We start from the raw sequence: 19,537 nt of genomic DNA on the forward strand, positions 1-19,537 counted from the left end.
GTCTCGCGTGACCTCTCCTCTCTCTCTTTTTCTTCCCTCACCCCTCCCTCTCACTCTCTCTCTCTCCTCTCTCTCTCTCTCTCTCTCTCTCTCTCTCTCTCTCTCTGTCTGTCTTTCGCTCTCGCTCACTACGATGCGTGCGGAATCGATCCTCGTGTACTCTCCGTCTTTCTCTCTTTCTCCTCCGGCACGAAGCATCCTCTTGCACACTCTTGCCATACGAGAGATCGATTCTCCCGGTTCTTTTCTCATCCTTCGCTGCACACGCCTTCTCGCCCCTCTTCCGCCCCTCGTCCTCCGATTCCCCCCGGCCCGCGCCCTCGGTCATCTGCCCTTCTCGGCTGGTCGTTCCGTTTCTTCCTCTCTCCGCTCTTCCAACTTTCTTCCACCTTCCGCGATATCTTCTCACCGTAGCAATGGCATCGCAAGAGAGGACGACCTCACCTATCTTCCCCGCTATTGCTCCCGCGCCTTCGCCCCTTCAACAGCACACTCTCTTTCTTGCTGAATTTTCGTTTACCTTGCCCGATTCTAGCGCGAAGCTTTTCCTGTTTGTGTCCCCCTCTCTTGTTCTCTCTTTCTCTCCGTAATATAATAATATTAACAGTACTGCCAGCCTCTTTCTTAATATAATTTTCCAGCTTGCTGCAGATCTTTTCTATCTGTCGTCTACAACTTTAATATGATTAACTGCGCAGCTTTTGCTCTTTTCTTGTACTACCGTCCGCAGCGTATATAGATAGAAAATAGAGAGAACAGAAATTCAGGAAGTATTTTTGCACTACGATGTCGAAAGCCACCGCAGCCTTTCCTTTTCCAGCGAAAATTGAAACGATCTCTTCTACAGCAAAGTTGAGCAGGATGCCATGTATCCTCGCAATCTTTCATTGCTTTCGACGTTAAATATCTTAATAACCGTTTCTAGAATCACACATACACGTGGGATTCAACGAAGCATAGCGGAATTATCCGCAGAGGAGATAAAGAATAAGATTTTATTATCCATTCGCAACGTTGTGTGCGCGCGTATCTCTCGGTCGTATCCTACGAATCCTGAAAAAAAGCTTCCTTCTCGATCCGCTCGAGATCTATTCGCGTCGCGACGTCCTAATCTTCGTTAAAACGAAACCATTTCAGCTTCCGACAAAGAATATCGCCAGGTGCGCGTCGAATCCGCTTCCACCACTGTACACCCTGTATACGCTTCTTACGAGATATCACTCAGAGCTTAATAGACGCAGTCTCAGCCTCTCGGCTTCGGTCGCGGCGGTCTTCCCTTACTCTCTCGCCTCTTCATGCGAGCATCGTCCCGCCGCCGCCGCACGAGAGCCACCAGGATTTATTATCTCTTACGTCGCGCAGCGTCTTTTGAGGCAGGTTAGGGCGCTTAACTCGGCATTAGCGGCCGAGAGGCCTGCCCGTCCCCCTCTGTCCCCTCCCTCTGCGAGACCGGCGTAACCACCGTTCCGCGAGAGGAGAGAGAGAGAGAGAGAGAGAGAGAGAGAGAGAGAGAGAGAGAGAGAAAGAAAGAGAGAGAGAGAGAGAGAGAGAGAGAGAGAGAGAGAGAGAGAGAGAGAGAGAGAGAGAGAGAGAGAGAGAGAGAGAGAGAGAGAGAAATCAGTGCGGCCGGCGTAACGATTGATTTCCACGTGGCGCAGTAAATCAATCTGATCGAACTTCAACCCATGAGCACTCGCTCGCAAAGCTCGAAGTGCGTTCGAATCGAAAGTCATTTTTAGCTTATGCGGAAATTACGCGATGAAATTATCGAGCGAATAAATATCCAGCGTATATATTTAATACTAACGATGTTTATTATTCTGTAACGCTACTAATATGAAATGCAAGTGAGGCAAACGTGAAGAATCTTCCGAGAATCTTCCGAATAACATGTCGGTCGTCAAAATAAAACAGATGAAATAAATATTGATAAAATAAGTATACTTGGAATAATAACCGATGACGTCATCAATTCGTCATTCGGAGCTGTTAGAGAGCGTGCAACGGAACATAAACAACTATTAAATTGTCGGGGTGTAATTTTCATTCTTTCAATCGCCACTTCGGTTTTCCGGTAGAGAAACTCGTCGTAAACCCGCAAGGATGAGAACGCGCGCGAACGCGATGAAGGGTATCGCCCGAAGACCTTGGATAAGAGATTGGATCGACCTGCATGTGGGTCAGTAGGTCAAGTCGATATTAGCGCAGATAATATATAATACTAAATAAATCATACGGTGACTATATCGAGCTCCTTAGTGCATCTCGAGCACAGAGTTCGCATTTGTAGCAAAATTTCCAATCAGATAAGCTTGTTCGGAGGCGAGATAATCGATCGACCTCGGACAGCAAGCAAACATCGCGGAGACACTTAGATAAGTCTTGTGATAAATTTACTATTACTCCACTCCTTTACTATTGAAAAGGAACTCAGAATTTATAGAGCCATCCGAATCGAAATTTCTACCATATATTTTCCCTGAAAATATTGTCGAACTTGAATCAGTGTGAAGAATATCGAAATGTAACACTACATAAGCTATTCTATCTTTGATATCAATTTTACATCTTATCTACTTATCGCCTCTTTCTCCATGTTAAGCTATAAGATATAAAGAAAAACTTGAGAATTTTTTAAATACTCAATCATCTCAAAATTCTGCCTGCATTTAATCTTTATTTTTAATTCCAATAAGCAACATATTAGTTATATAATTTACTTCAATCAATTATTTAGATCAATAAACTTACTTATTTATCTATCTATATTTCGTGTTGCTTGAAATCAATACAGCTTAACGAAAAGTTGGAAATTCAGAAGAATTTAACTTGTAATTATTTAACGACGGACTATAAATATCGGCCAAAATTTCGATTCGGAATATTTCCTTACTCTCAGTAAGATCGTTAAACATCCATAAAGATCAGAAACATCATATATAATAAATTATTTCACGCACCTGGATAGAGATGATGTATCGCTGCCCACGTCCCGACACTCCATCCTAGCTTTTCGATTTAGCATCCTGCTCTTGGCTGCTTCGTCGTAATATACTCGCTCGCAACATCGCAATCGCGCAAATACAATTCGATCGGATGGCGGAAAAACGCATGTCAATTAACGCGCGACACCGCTGAGCGACGCAACAGAGCGCACTTGAAATCTCTCAAAAACCGACGGAATATTTTCATTAATTGGAAAGAATGTTAACTAAGCGTCACCGATGTACACATCGCGCCGCGACACATGTGCTTCGCACTCGTAAGCACGAAGCACAATGGCTCAAGCACGGAAAAGGACGCACAAGACTACCAAAATAATGGCAAAAAAGGGCTGTGTTATCTCGCGTCAATCGGCAGCCGCCCGTCGCCCGTCGCCCGCGGCTGAATGACCGAGCGTGCCCGATTACGATAATCAACACTACCGAAACATTCCGAACATTTGAGGCGATCGAATTCTATCCTCCTATATTTTACCGAATGTTACTGTTAAACGTTTGAAATAGATCGTTGACTCTTGAAATACCTTGAAATTACATTCTCGTCGATTTCGCGTTATTTTAACGTGCATATCCTCGAATCAAACGCAAGACGTAGCAATCAAGAGATGGAATGCAGAATCGGGAGCCAAGACGCAGCACCCGAGATATCAACGAGGAAACAACGATACATATTTTCACAAATATGTCACATAAATTATTCATTATACAGGTTCCTGATTCTGATAGATATTTGACGAACTTATTGAGAATAATGAAATAATCTGACTCGAAATTTAGACGAACATTTATAAAATAGTTATTATATTTAACAAATAATTATAGCTTCATAAATGTTTAATGATTCCTCAACCTCTCTGTTTATTTCACACTGATATCGATCCAAATGTGAATATAAATCTATAATAAATTATGCTCATGATAAAAAAATTTGAAATAATTTACAATTATAAGCACCGATCTTGTAATTTAACTTAAGCCTCGCAAGGTCCAATTTATACATTGAATAATAATTCTAGGGCTGCAAAATTCATTTTAAATCTGTCAATATCTTTCATCAGGAAAGAAGTGAACGAATATATGATATATAAAGTTTACGATTCTATTTTCTTATTATGCGTTTGATACAAGACGCCCGCCGCGGCAAAACTTTGCGTTGTTTCCCGCACGAACGAAGGCTATGTAGAGGCATTGAGAGATTAGAGAAAAGAGCCGTGAGGAAACACACTCGAGAGTGATAAAGATCATAATTTATCGGTGAATCGCGGATGAATCACGAGACGATCGAGTAATCCACGCGAACGATTCCGTTCGCCTAAACGCTAAGACTTATGAGTCTAATATGACCGGTATTAATTCATAAATCCAGACAGTATTACCATCCGCGAAACCCACGATTCATAAATCCCGAGATTTATGCACGCGTTGCCGAGCGCGGAAGCGCGCTCGCACTTTGTGCGTGCATACGACTGTCTTTGAAAACGTAATATCATCCGAGGCAAATTACAGAAGTCTAGCTTTACGCAGTTGAAAAGACGAAAAATAAAGAGTCACGGTTCTCCGCCCTCTCGTCGGGCATAAATCTACCTTCATACACGTATAGATATTTCAATAAGTGGCTGGGTGTCGAATAACAATATAGCGGCGCGTGTTTAGTTCCGATACTGAAGAAAGAAACTCGCTCGATTATTACGGCCCGATTTCGGGATTATCGGTACTATGTTTTCTTCGATAACGCGATGAGACACACAGAAGGTGCGATGACAAACGAGTGAATTCACTGGATTTCAGCGCACGCGGAATACGCGAGGAAACGCGTATCGTTGAGACGCGATCACGCTGGTTTATCTGAATTACCGGCGCGAGACTTTATCGCGCGTTGGCACGAGCAGGCCGGACCAGCAAGTAGATCGATATCGCGGGCGCCTTAATGATTCAATATACGGACGAACGACGGCGGCGGATCGATGATGCGCCCGGAGATCACGGTCTCACGAATTGCCGAGCGCGCGCGGCCAACCGATTTTTGCATTTTTCCTCTCGCGAAAGTCCGCGGCGACGATCTCCGCCCGACGAGGAGGAGGAAGAGGAGGAGGACGTTGTTGCTAGAGGAGGAGGAGGAGGAGGAGGAGGAGGAAGAGGAGGAGGAGGAAGAGGTGATGATGGTGGTGGAGGAGGAGGCACACGGGTTCGCTTTTGCCTGAGCGTACCCGTTCGTTCACCCTAGCGGGGGCACCAACCTGGCTTTACTTCAGTTACACGCCCGGAGAGTCGGCGCGCTGTATATATAAAGGTATGTACAATACATTCCCGCGTACATACGGTATATAAAGCCGCATGAACATAAAAATACGTATATGCAAAAATAGAGTTACCGAGCAGCCGGAAATTCGTGGCTGGAAACGAAAAAAGTTGACGAAAAACTGCGTGACGAGAGAGAAAGAAAGAGAGAGAGAGAGAGAGAGAGAGAGAGAGAGAGAGAGAGAGAGAGAGTGCTCGTCGCTTTTTGTTTCGAGTTCGCAGTTTGTACCCGACGACAAGGACTTAAAGACCGAGTTTAAAGTGCAGCCGAATACTTCGTCGTTCAGCGCAAATTTCATTTACGGCTCGCGTCTTTTGTCCAACGACGACGATCGCGCAAATTACGCGAATATCAATACCACTGTCGTGCGCAGAGCATCAACACACGGACGACTCTTTAAGCGCAGCTTGGCCGATTGGCCGTAAACTTCGAGCCCTTGCATTAAAAAAAGAGGAAGAAGGGAACAACCATACCGCCACGCGGGAGTAAAAAACTTATGGGCGCTCTCGTTGCTCCGTTCCTTTTCTCTTTCTCTTTTTCCCCCACGGACTCTTCCGCTGAACGGTGTCTCTACGCATGAGTGTTTCCGGACACCCTGTATAAAGATATATAATACATTCTCGCGTGTACTTACACCTAGTAGAGGTGGGTACACGGGGAGCGTACTGAGAGTGTCCCGGTCGAGCACGACGCGGTTCCACGGCCCTTCGCGAGAGCGAGAGAAAGAGCGAGAGAAAGAGCAAGGCGGGGTACCGACTCCGCCGGTCCGTTCCAAAGAAACTGGAGAGAAAGAGGGAGAGGGAGAGGGAAAGCCAGAGAGAAAGAGGAGAGGAGAAAGAAGAGAAGAGAAAGAAAGACAGGGGATCGCGAAGGAAAGGGAAAAGGACGGCCGGCGGGCCCTTTTGTTCGAGTGCTCTGGACAGAGCGCGGCAAGTCGCTCTTCTCCTCGAAAGAGGCTCTCGACGTACGTAGGAATGAAGACATTACTGTCCGCGGTACCACTCTGTCGACTGTTTCCAGCCTGGACGAGAGAGAGAGAGAGAGAGAGAGAGAGAGAGAGAGAGAGAGAGAGAGAGAGAGAGAGAGAGAGAGAGAGAGAGAGAGAGAGAGAGAGAGAGGAGGCTTTCCGCGCCCCAGACTGCCGCGACGACGTCGAATTCGCTGGTCGAGCGATTTCCAGCGTCACGGATGGAATTTGCACCGCTTAGCTCGACATCGGCTTAGCCGATCGCACGTCGCCGGGTTCTTGACCCAAGTAAGCCTAAGCACCGCCGAGCGGACGGTTGATTTCAAAATACTGACCGTTCGCCGAACGATGAAGTCGACGGAAGAAGAAGATAGATTTTTGCGAAATAAGGGCGATCGAGATAAGCGGCGCTCTACGGCGGCCGAAGAAACGATCGAGAATGGAGAAATAAGTAAATTTTTATATATTTGCATTGCGATATAATTGACATAAATAATAACAATAACTTTATTAAATAAATTACTTTACCAATGTAGATGCTAGAGATAAGAGCCTAAAAAGTATTGTGACAAAGACATCGAGATTTGTTGATATATGAGACTTGCGATTAAAGATATTTCTACAGGCACATGGAGGTTTATTTAGTTGTCAACTGTACAAACGTAAAGCGTAGCTATGGGTAACGAGTTATATTCGTCGCATTGACCATCCTGATGGACACGGGTGGGCTCACCAGATCCGTCGGGCTGGATCTCTGCGGATGATGAGAGGTGTAACTCACTTCCATGTCGATCTCGTCAAGCTCCTCTTCTTCCTCCTCGTGGGTGTCTGACTCGTCCTCTTCCTCGCCTTCGCCCTCTTCCTCTTCTTCCTCCTCTTCGTCCTCCTCTGATCCTCTAAACTGGATTTTTCACACGCGCCGATAAAATCGTTGTTAATTAACATATATTGTCCCTCCGTGTAATATCCGTGACTTACGATAAAAGTATGTTGATTCGAATGTTTGAAAATATTATAAACAATTACGAAAATTATTTGCGCCAGTCGTTTCGAACGATACCGATGGTAATATTCGACTGATGATAAAAGATGCGACTGTGTGCATGTTGAAGTCACGCGGTGGCGCGATTCGTCAAGATGATAATTTTATGTTTACATTATAAATCAAAATATATCTTCTCTCGAAATTACCAGAACCGAGAGGACAAATGCAAATTAATCCGAGACGAGAGTCCGACAAATTCGCAGGAAACGCATCGGTCGCACCAGTTAGGTTAGGTTAAGTTAGGTTGGAGAATTAGGTTAACTCACGTCGCTCACTGTTTTCCCGATCGGAATGTTGTCGCAGCCCTGCACCTGGACAAAGTCTGCCTGGAAGAAAATACGAGAATAACATAACGGAACTGATACGCGTTTTGAATGCATGATTATTCATGTATGAAAGCACGTACACTTACCCACGCTTGATGTTCCGCCTCGAGCGCGGCGACTTCGCTCTCGTCGTCGCACGGTCGATCCGCGTTAAACCACAACGGGTCCGTCGCTCGTGGTCGTAAATCGGGCCACAACGGCCTAATTGCCATAACAAGTGGTAACGTAAACGTGTGTGGGACAAACTCGACACTGTCACAGTCTTGAGATCCGCGTTGTCTTGACACTTGGAAGCTTAACAGCTGAGTGAGTGATGCGCGCGCACCATGTGCTCACTCGAGTGAGATAGACGAATGCTCGAGTTTGAGAGCGAGCGAGAGCACCAGAAAGAGTGAGATAATGCTATCGAAAAATCCATACGTCGAAAGAGAAAGCATTGGAACGACACTGCTGCACAGTGTCATCTATAGGTGCAGTTACATAAAAATTCTTGACTCTAACGATAACGCAGAGCGTCGATATTATCATTTCTTCAAGTGTCGGTTAGATCGGGTAGCCGATAATGCAGTGCATCAAGTGTATGTACATGTGCGTAACATATAATATAAATTAGGCAAAGTTACATTTTTCCAGAGTTATATCTACGATGTATTTTATATTACCCTTACTTTCCTTTGTATGAACGAACGCTTCAATTCAAAATTTGCAAGTGGGGCATTCGATTCGCAAACATCTTGCTAATTATTGTTGCATTGGTACTTACCGATTTTCCGTCCGGCAAATCGAAAATAAAGCGATTCGAATGCCAAATTTCCATGATGCGACAAATGGTTGGCAATTTTCTTCCAATTGTGACATGTTTGTTACCGGCGATATTTACCGATGTTTTGTCACGAAATTTAGTTTCGACACTCCCGGCAATATTTCACACATGAAACTTACTTTCAGCACTCCCGACGACCTTACTCGCGAGACTTGTCCTTGACAAATCGAATCTCAAATTACACATGGACGCGCGATATTTTACTCAATATTTCCGACGACTCATATCGTAACGCATGGCGTTACGGATATTTGATCACAATATTCGCGAAATTCATTTTCGACGACATTTCGTGCATGCGACTCCTCCGCGGTAGACCGGAAGTACAAAGGTCGAGAATTTGAACAGCGAACCGCCATTATGTGACGGACTCGCGACACTTCAGGTCATTCTACAATACGTGTCGTAAGTTGTAAGCCGTAAGAATTGGCGAATCACAGTCGATTATTACAAAAATAATCGGCTATAATTGGTCAGTTCTTACGGCTTACAACTTACGACACGTATTGTAGAATGACCTTTAGTTCGGCAGTCCCGACCGCTCGTATCGCGATATAGTTTGATGATATTTTACCCTCCCAAATGTACAAAACTTACTTTCGGTACTTCCGACGAAAACTCGCGAGCGAAACCCCTCAGGAGCAAGTCTAACAAGCGTGGGACGGCTTTCCGAAAATACATATCGATGCGATCTGTCCGTAACCGACTGAACTAAATGGTTGAGAACCTCGAAGTATCTTGATACGCGCGATACTTCAGACGATACACTGATGACCGTTGCGCGGCTAACTGCCCTTATGATTTCTTAACGAGAATCTGTCGTAATGAGCGCACAGGGCTTTCCCTTAACATTTTCGAGCAACATTTCGTACGCGAAATTACGGTGAATCGAGAACATAACGGTCGGCAAGTCGAAGCTTGAGTCGCTATTAGGTTACGAGCACTCGGTGCTACCGATATCGTGAGATACTCGTCTACTTTGGCCGTCGTTGGACGATATTTTATCGTCCCGCACGTGCGAAATTTATTATTCAACATTTCCGATAGAGATTCGCATGTAAAACTAACGTAAACATACCGAAATCACAGATGAAAGGAAGAGCTATTCGAACCCGTGCTACTGCTCCTCGATCCGCAGCCAAAAAGGCTGAACGTTGCAACGATTGAGAATCTCGAAGTCCGAAAATCGAGATACTGCATAGCGAGTCCGCCAATCACAATGCGCGTTTACTCGTTGCAAAAGAGTGCAATTCATTATTGCACTGTGGACCGCTCCAGAACACGCTAATAATTTCGCTTCGACAAGCTCTTGGCGACGATTTCTCGATTCGTTTCGCGAGAAACAAGAAATTTACTTTCAGCCTGCAATTATCTCTCTGATGTGCGGATGGAAACATACAACCTTGCGGAAATATAATTAGATGCGTATGTGTTCGTGTACGATGAACGTCCGACATGATAAATCCCAGGTTAGCCGTATAATAGAGCAATCATTTAAATATCATCATGACTGATGGTCCAAATAATATGATGTAAATGTAAATGTAAACGGTACTTTTGGAGCAAATAGGTTTGTCTCGTGGAAGGTTCGAGAGTTCCTCGCACCCTGACCAACGCCGGTCGCTACTGCCACCAAGCGGTCGCATAAACAAACAGTACCGCCTTATGTCATGTGTTGATTGGATCGCTCTTTCGAGCGGCCGAAGTCTCGGTTCTTCGTTGGTGCTGCTCCGGGAGGTGTTGGCTAAGTGGTGAAAGTCGCGCGGTGTATCGGTGAACCTGCGACAGTTTGTTGCTGTGAACGTGCTCAGACGAACGAGAAGTGGAGAGAACTGCAACGGTTCGCCCGCCTCGTTCCACCGTCGTCGTCACTCAACTCCGCATACTTCGTCGCTGACTGTCGCACGGCGTGACATAACCTCGTTCGCAAAAGGTAAGCAACTCTTGGCAACGCTCCTGTAACGCGATGTGTTAATTTTCCGCTTCGTCCGCACGAATCCAGCAGGATTTCGCTCGTCGGTGTATTTCATCTAGCCTTGGGGAAATCTCTCCGCGGTTTTCTCTCTCTTTCTATCTCTCTCTCTCTCTCTCTCTTTTTCTCTTTCTTTGCAGCCGTCGCAAACGAATCTCCTTGTCGCAGATTAATCACCGAGAGCGAGAGTGATCAACCATATTGACAGTTATATTAATCATTCATGACCTCGCATTGTTATCTTCCCTGACTTTCACGCGTTTTTTAAACAGGTCCCTTTCTCCCCTTCTCTCTCAGCGCGGGTCTCTCGCGGAGAAAGTTCGTGAATTGATACCGTGAATTAGCCCGTGGAACATGTTTTACTTTTTGTTAAATTAATCCACCAATCTTCGAGACCTAATTTGATTCTACGAAAGAAATTGTCGTTGGTTGTATTGTTAAAATTTTTAAGTTACAAAAATTCACCTTGTACTTGGATCTCCTTATGGTAGAGCTTATGCGATTCGTCTATATTTAAATGAGGGATCGATTAACGCCAACCGTGACTTAATCGAATTCTCTCTCTCTCTCTCTCTCTCTCTCTCTCTCTCTCTCTCTCTCTCTCTCTCTCTCTCTCTCTCTCGCTCTCTCTCTCTCTCTCTCTCTCTCTCTCTCTCTCTCTCTCTCTCTCTCTCTCTCTTTTTCTCTCTACCGGCACTGCGGTGAGAACCGTTGTTTAGAAGAAGACAACGAAACTTGCCGATTACTCAATCGCAATTGTTGACCGTGAAGTCGCAATCTTTTCGCGAGTGCTTCACAACTCTTCGCGAGTATTTTCCCATCGCGGAATTTCCTCCTTCTATCCTTATCCTTCGAAGGATATAGTCGCTCTTCGTCGAGTGCGACATATGTTACAATGATGACAAAGATACGGATGGCGTATGAGTGGAGAGTAAATGTACACTTGAAGATGAGAATAAATGTACACTTGAATTTCTCCGCCATTTCGACTGGATCGCGAGCGGAAAAACGAAACAGATTCGCCGTGTTTCCCCTTCACGTCGTGTGTGGAAGCTGATACTTATCGATAATCGCGCTTGTGCAACGCGATCGCAGCGGATATTTACGCCTCTTCTCCACCACCCCACGCTGATGCGCTAATTAATAGTGATTTACCATCATTGATTCAATTGGAGTCAATATCGTCAACCCTCGACGGAGAATTTGCATTATCTGACGATAGCAGCGAACTTTAACGTGACGATATGAGAATGAGAACGTGTGCGACCGAGAAACTCTCTCTCTTTCTCTTTTACTCGGCACGAGCATGTGCTACATCGTGTAATTAGCTATCCGTCTACGTTAATATCTGCCTGTCGTTCTCTCGCCCTCGCGATCGCAAATTTACTTGGCGAAGTTGAGCAAGAGTCTCGTGTTATGCGCTTGACAAAATATTCCAAGTTTGCCACATATTCCCTTTCACCCACGCGTTCCTTCCAGTTCTATAATCCTACAAAATATATATCTACCAGTTTTCAATTAGAAATTCATTTAAAAATGAAAGAATTCTTCTGCGAATCTCCAGACTTCGAGGCTGTAAATAAACCCGTGATAATTGCTATTTATCGTCCATTGCCTCTTGGCGAGATTTTCACTTTATTGGGATTTCATTATATTACGTTTCGCTTCGCAAGTAAGGTACGTATCTTCGAGTGTTGGAATATTTTAAGAAGACGAGAGAAAGTGAACTTTTGCTGAAAGATTCCATCGCTAATTTTTAATAAAAATTAGTTCGCGGGTGAACGTTTGAAGGTCGCTGTGTTCGCTGAAACGAGATTTTACCGTAAATGGCATATCCACACGATGCAACGACCTCTCCGACACTTTCAGATTACGTCCGCGCTCAGTCTGCTTCGCGCGAATTTATTCGCGCTGCACCGCGAATGCACCGCGAATGAATTATTGCCAGGAGCAATCGATAATCGGGATCTCACCTCGCTCCCGAGAATATTATTAATACGAGACTTCCCATTAAGGGGGAACTCGCGGTATTCCGATATTAGATTCCTGCAGCACCCGGCAAATTCGTCGGCGATCACGCGTGAGAGCGTTAAGAGCGTATTTTTCATCGAGTATTCGCTGGAAAATACATTCTCGAAATCGCATGCATTCTTTTCATTGCTCATTTCATTGCATATTTCCGTCCCGTCTTTTATCGAGACGTTGAAATTGTACATCACTGTTCTTTCCGTTGCTTTTTCCGAACCCACTGGTGCTTCCTGTTTTGTTTGCCAAGGTGTTTCTCCTTATCGCGGATTTCAATCGTTCGCGCGGTTTCCGCAGTGACGTTTGTGCTAATGATGAGTCGCTTTTATCAACCGCAACCTCTTCTAACAGCGCTAATATCTCCCGGGTTTCGGATTTTTATAACGAAAATATCAAAGTGTTTTAGCATGCTGTGAAAGTAAAAGTTGAGAGATCCTGTGCACTTCTGCGGATCACGTTGTACAATTTGTTGTCACCTGAACGAGATAATCGCCGGAAAAAGGAAAGAATTGATACAAGTACACTCATGGCGACAATATTTAATTCTCGTGTTCAATTCGCGTGTTTCGTTGGAGCGTTACGGAACAATGGTTTGTTTGACACCGGCTACGTGCGCGCGTGATTAAAACGGCTTTTTAAAAACGTTCTTCAAAGTATCTTTATCTGCTATTTACGTGGTTTTACTTTTAAACGGACAGCACGAAACATTTCGTTCAGAGACTCTTCGCCAAAATGCTCGATCGATTACTTCTTTACTACGTACCTATACCACGGTATCTAGTCCCTTGTACAGAAGAATTTTTATTTTACTGCTCGATTGTTAATTTTAATTTTATTTTCATTCGTTATCACCGTGCTACATTGTTGTGAGGTATTTATAAATACACAGGTTATTTATAAATACATAGTATTGCGGTAATTCTTTCGAATAATCGCGCGTATGTTCAATCGAACGATCGATAAGAGCTCTTGATATAAAGAGATAGTTCATGGGCGCGTCTTATCAGTAGCGTTACAGTTCTAAAGTGATATCCGTTGCACATACATGACAATCTCATGTACATCGTAGTTCGTCATATTCGCACGTTGTGAATTGAAGTTTTTCTCGCTCGTAATCTTAACATTCATGGTTACTCAGTGTTCTGGAATATTTTTATTAACTAAAGTAGGTGCAGAACAATTGTTCAAACAAACGAATAAGATGCGTTATCTAAACGACGCATAAACAAGCACACGTATATGCGAGAGAGATACGTAATGATAATATTTGCGCGAACATTTAATTCCGAATAAGCAGTCAAGGTATGTTTCTGCTGTATCCTAAATGTATGTGTATGTATAAAGGTTCGATAATTAAAAGGTCATAAAAGAAGAAACAAGGTCAATGCACAGATTGAAGAGCGAAATAAATTATAAAATCGCATCTGATGTGTATCTGCAGAAAACGAAGTAACATGAAATCGAACAATCGGCAAACAAAACGTGAATTACATATGCTGAGTTCTTGAATAAAACAATTTAAAATTAATGACGCGGTAGTCGTACGAAGTGACAATATCATGATAAACTAAAAGAGAAAAAAAAGTGGAAGTGTGAAGCGTGTGATATAAAGAAGAAGAGAAGAAGAGAAAATGTTCCACAGAAAATGATTACATTTAAGCAAACTTGTATTTTTCCTTATATTTTCTTTTATCAAAATATCTTATCGTAATTCGTTAATGACTTGGTAATATGTACCTATATTGAATATCAAAGCAAAATATTTCATTTCATTATTCATACAATTAATATTTTTCTGTTTCTGCAAATTACAATTTTACTACATCCAAGAAAAATTCAATATATGTATTTATATATTTCTTTCTCTTCATCGTTTCTCGTTTCTCAATCCAGATCGCATTCACACATCACGTCAGTCGACTCTCTTTTAGGAATGTAAAAAAATTAAAATCTTGTTCTACCAGAATGCAATCACACAATCGACTCATTTTTCATTCGTTCCTATTAGTACGGAATGTGGATACACTGTATCCTTTCGGAGACGATCTACTTTAGAAAGTACGCCGTACTACGGTTTATGTTTTTCTTAGTCGCCTTTGTTCTACTTGCCGAATCGACAACGTTTGGGAGCTCGTTTCTTCCCATTTCAAGGTCCAATCACGTCTAACTAAGCCGCTGAATCGGCACAAATGTATTCCGAGCAAAACTGAACTGATTCTTTTCAATACTTTCAGATCTTTTATCAAAGGAGAAATCTACATTTTTCCGAAGCAATCTCTATTTATTTATGATAGAAAATTTATACAAATACGGAATAGATCAGTTTTCTATTATATATTAATTTTTATTGTATATCAAGCATACGATTTTATATATTGTTTATAGGGACGATTATAGAGAGTGTGAATATCCAGTTAACATTCGGATCTCGACTTTCAGGAAATGCTGTACGGATTTATTTATCTGCGCGCGAATGCACTGCAAATAATTATATCGCGCTGAAAATTTTATCTCTCGATAAGATGCTACAACCACCCAACTGCTGTCCTCCGCTTATACTAAGATTATTACAGTTGCATGAGGCGATGAAGAAGAGATTAGCGGAATGTCCTCGATGGAATTCTTATTGATTAATGAATAAGATACTCGTGCAACAGGTGCTTATGCGCGTGTATAGTAATGCCGCGTATCCAACTCATTATATTGTTTTATTGATATTATTGCTAAAAATATTCACATAACTGGGATACATTTTTGCGATATCGTACGGTATTATCAACTTATCTCGGCCGAAAGTTTCCTAGAACTTCCCGTTTTACAACTTTTCTTAATTAGTTTCTCGTTTAGTTTCTCGCTTTGCCACGCTTGCCAATCTCTTGGAATACATGCATTGATAAGATTTTCTGAGAATCGGTAATAATTCGAATATAGAGATAGGGATGTCGTCTGGTAAAACCTCAAAAGGTAAAATCCTTAAAACATTTCGACATTTCCTTATATATTGAATAATTGTACATTAATAAAAGCGATCTCGCTCTTATCATTCTCGTTTATTTACTTTCATAGAAAATTATTTTCATAGAAAATTGGAATCATTTCCTTCGATTATTTTTCGAAAATAAAACTTGAGAAATCAAAAGTATAGAGGTGAATATAACACGTGACTACATCAATGTCGGTCACGTAACACGTAGCTGCATATTTCATACGTGATGAAGATATTGTCACACAACGTCTGAAGGAGCAATATAATGTCACAGATAAGCGTGATGACATAATACTCATCTCAATATCTTTATTGCGATCTTTAAAAAAAGTTTGCTCGTACTCCGGTTGCTGATATTGTTAGAAAAATTAAGAAACTTCCTTAAAGCGACATGTATATCGAGCGCATTTATTCATTGGAAAAAAAATTCATATTTCTTGTAAATTGTTCCCACGTCATAATAAACTGAAACGTTTTGATACAGACTCAGATATTTTTAGTGAATCCTTGAATATGCCAACTTATTTACATTCGAGTTATCCTCGATTTGAGAGGAAACCAATTTTTTTATTCTGTGCAGATCACCTTCTATCACACCAAAATGTCAAACAAAGCGCTATAGAATTCTCTCAATGATGATCATTAATTCCAATGAAATCTGATATCTAATCGTTCTCAAATAAGAGCTGCGCGATGGTGACACATCTCGGGTGGGACTCGTGATAACGAGATTTGGTAACTTAATCTTGAAATTTGCAAAAACGTCAACAACTGTCCTCCTGTTTTTCCAGATGAACACTTCAGGAGTTCACGCACATATGAATCACGACATGCACCATGGAGGTATGAATCACGGGAACATGGATCATGGAAATATGAACCACGTTGGCATGGATCATAGCGCTATGAACCACGGTGGCATGGACCATAGCAGTATGAACCACGGTGGCATGGACCATGGAAGTATGGATCACAACAGCATGCATCAAGTTGTTTCCTCGATGAACAATGCGTGTGACGACATGGATATGCATGGGCATGGTATGTCGGTACGTATGATCAAGATATCGAATACCTGGTACTGTTAACACATCGTTTCTATTTGCTCACACAGATGACTTTTCACACCGGTGTCTGTGAGTCGGTGCTGTTCGACAGTTGGAGAATCACGTCGATCGGCGGTCTCGTGGGTTCGATGATCGGTATCATCATCATGGCGGCTCTCTACGAAGGGCTCAAGTATTACCGAGAATATCTGTTTTGGAAAACGTATAACTCTCTGCAGTATAGAAGTGTTACGGTGCCTAATGAGAAGAATGTCGTAGCTGAGGATAGCCGGGTCGTTCAGTGAGTTTGGCTTGATGATTCCTCTCTCTGTAAAGAGCGTTGCTTCTTACGTTTTGGCTCACGTTTAGCTTAGTAAGAGAGTTCTTAGGAAAGTATCAGCTTTTACGAGATTTATTATCAATACTTTTCGAAACGAACAAGCAACACTTTTCGCGGAGTCGCTAGATATGATCGATAGATCGCAGATAGATTAGAAATAAACTTAATCGTTAAATTTGCTTTTTTAGTATGGTTGGGGAAGTAATCCATAAACAACCGTAAGTAATAAGAATATCATAAGATATTGATATCGTCTTTTCACATTGGACTTTCTCCACTAATGCTTATATTATCTATTGATTATAATGTACCTTGTAAATAGTAATAGTTGTAACAACGTTTGTTGACGTTAATTAAAATATCTTCACTATAATATTTAGTAGTTTTTTAGATACGGATAATATGCTAAATACTTTCACCATAAAACTCCTTCGTATTCTTTCGACTTATATCATTTATGTAATAATTTTAAAACTGCATGTAAAGATATTTTGCTTGTTACTTTGGTATTAACATGTTTTTGTACAAAGCTATAATTTATTGTAAGTAACAGACACCTGCAACTGTAAAACAAATTTCGTAATTTCTCTTCCACTTCATCGAACAATATAAAAAAGAAACCAAATTGTTCTGTGCAGGCCGACCATGCTGTCATGGATGCATTTGTTTCAAACGTTTCTGCACATCGTGCAAATAGTCCTGTCCTACTTCCTGATGTTGATCTTCATGACGTACAATGTCTGGCTGTGTTGCGCCGTAGTGTTGGGTGCCGCTATCGGTTACTTCCTGTTTGGATGGAAAAAGTCAGTAATCGTGGACGTTACTGAACACTGCCATTAGCATTTAGTAAATTACTGCAACTGGGTATTTCGTGTAGACTGCATTTGTACGAGATTAAAGCGCGTACAATTATATGCGACAGAATATAAGGAAATTAAGAGCGCATTTTTCGCGTTCTACGTACCAAGTAGAAGTGTTTGGAGAGAATTGGCCTTTATAAAATTTATGACATTCATATATCATATGAATAACATGACATTCATAAAACAAAAAGAAAAAAGAACCGTTTCTAGATTTTAAGTCTTAGACTTTTATTGCCCTTTGCCTTTCTCGGTATTAATTACTTGATTTTGATTTCAATGTCATTCTCGAATAATTTCAGCAAATGAGTTTCTATCGAAACTAATTACACCTCGCCTAATTATACCTGTTATTACGTTATTACGAAGTAATAACTTTGCAGGTAACTTTGCAAAGTCTCAACTTCCACTGAATACCTGAATCTTGGTATATAAATGTAGTATGTTTGAACTTGTAAATATTGTTAAGATATCGTGTAAGAAACGTGTCGATGAATGTACACACTTTTTCCCAATTTCATATTATTTTTACTTTTTTTTTTTTTGGACGCTTACACATTACATTCGGTAACTTTTTAATGTTTGGGAAAGAGTGTGCCATTGTATGTTAAACAAAACCCATGTATAAAAACATCACTACAGTATATTGTTACAAGTTAAGGTATTATTACATGTTGTGACGTAAGTGATTATTATTTGTAAAATAATCGCGATATAACTTCGCCAAAATATCAGAAAACTGAAAAGAAATCTGAACAAATTAGGAGAATATTATAATTGCGATTTACTAATCTCTTCGTTAAATCCTTGACCTTACTTCATTATTATCGTCAGATCTCATATCGATATTTTTACAAAATGCTCGCTCAATGAATAATAAGAATTTCGTAAGAGGGATAAATGACATTGGCGAGAATCAATTTATACAGGAATAGAAAGCGCTTTTTAAACAAGCACAGTGTATGTTTATTTTTCCTTGCAAAATCGCGACCCCCGGAATTATAAAATCTTAAGGCATACACACATATTATATAGGTCATGTAAGAGAAGTACGTGTGTACATTCGGTCGCAAAAAGATTACGATACTCTCCTCTCCGATGGAAATTGATCGAATCGCAAGGATAAACCAACTATTTTCTGAAACTCGTCGAAGCAAGCATTGCAATCTTCTTACAAACGAATATACACCAAGTATATGTAAAAATAATAAATAACGATCGGCACGCGCTTTTTTTTTTTTTTTTTTTTTTTTTGATTCTTGTGTGCATCAGTATTCTTTAAAAAATAATTCATAGAGATCTTGCACATATAGAGACTTATTCGTAAGAGTGATGTCAATGTTGCAGTAGTTACGAGGTGAATGCACCTTGATATGATTAGTCTTGTAGCACTTAACATCCTTAACCAACACGTTATCACTCTATTGTTTCACTATAAATTCATATACTCCACATGTAGCTATATAAAAAGCACCAGCATGCACATTTCATACACGACTAATCCGAATCTTGCCATCGCGACATTATCTTCCGCTTACTTACAACGGTGTTATATACTTTTTTCTTGTTTGTCATGTACAAAGCGTTCCTAAGAATTTGGTATTTTTCGAACGGGACATTGCGACTGTAGGAACGTGTCATACAGCCCAGCGGCAATCGTATAAAAAGCCTTCGCTGCCGGTAACGTTAATTAATTTTGTAGGAAAATCGTTAGACATCAATTGCGGAATGTTCCAAGAGCAGAAAAGCGTATTTCACACACTTTGTACAAGCATCAAGTTTATATATAAATACCGAATATACTCATAGCGAGATTTCGTCTAAATAATTCGCGTCGCTTCACTGC

The 19,537-nt window shown here is 41.6% G+C and overlaps 2 protein-coding genes across 4 annotated transcripts; one reads left to right on the forward strand and one right to left on the reverse strand.

Moving 5' to 3' along the window:
• Positions 1-6,752: 6,752 nt before the first annotated feature.
• LOC105182182 (anaphase-promoting complex subunit 15) lies at positions 6,753-8,007 on the reverse strand. 2 transcript variants are annotated; one of them, XM_025303154.1, is made up of 3 exons: positions 7,720-8,007; positions 7,580-7,639; positions 6,753-7,169 (listed from the first exon to the last, which is right to left on the reverse strand). In XM_025303154.1, the coding sequence occupies exons 1-3, from the start codon at positions 7,849-7,851 to the stop codon at positions 6,942-6,944; spliced, it is 420 nt and encodes a 139-aa protein (XP_025158939.1). In that variant the 5' UTR covers positions 7,852-8,007; the 3' UTR covers positions 6,753-6,941. The 2 variants fall into 2 exon arrangements, with proteins under 2 accessions (XP_025158939.1, XP_011137723.1); XM_011139421.3 differs by having other exon boundaries at positions 6,760-7,169; positions 7,726-7,999.
• A 2,123-nt stretch (positions 8,008-10,130) lies between these two features.
• Positions 10,131-18,875, forward strand: Ctr1A (Copper transporter 1A). Of its 2 annotated transcripts, XM_011139422.3 has the most exons (5): positions 10,133-10,395; positions 16,237-16,494; positions 16,560-16,792; positions 17,020-17,049; positions 17,470-18,875. In XM_011139422.3, the coding sequence occupies exons 2-5, from the start codon at positions 16,237-16,239 to the stop codon at positions 17,669-17,671; spliced, it is 723 nt and encodes a 240-aa protein (XP_011137724.1). In that variant the 5' UTR covers positions 10,133-10,395; the 3' UTR covers positions 17,672-18,875. The 2 variants fall into 2 exon arrangements, with proteins under 2 accessions (XP_011137725.1, XP_011137724.1); XM_011139423.3 differs by lacking the exon at positions 17,020-17,049 and having other exon boundaries at positions 10,131-10,395.
• The last annotated feature ends 662 nt before the right edge of the window (positions 18,876-19,537 follow it).

The sequence above is a fragment of the Harpegnathos saltator genome, unplaced genomic scaffold (assembly GCF_003227715.2).
Source record: "Harpegnathos saltator strain DR-91 unplaced genomic scaffold, Hsal_v8.6 scaffold534, whole genome shotgun sequence".
Classification (NCBI taxonomy): domain Eukaryota; kingdom Metazoa; phylum Arthropoda; class Insecta; order Hymenoptera; family Formicidae; genus Harpegnathos; species Harpegnathos saltator.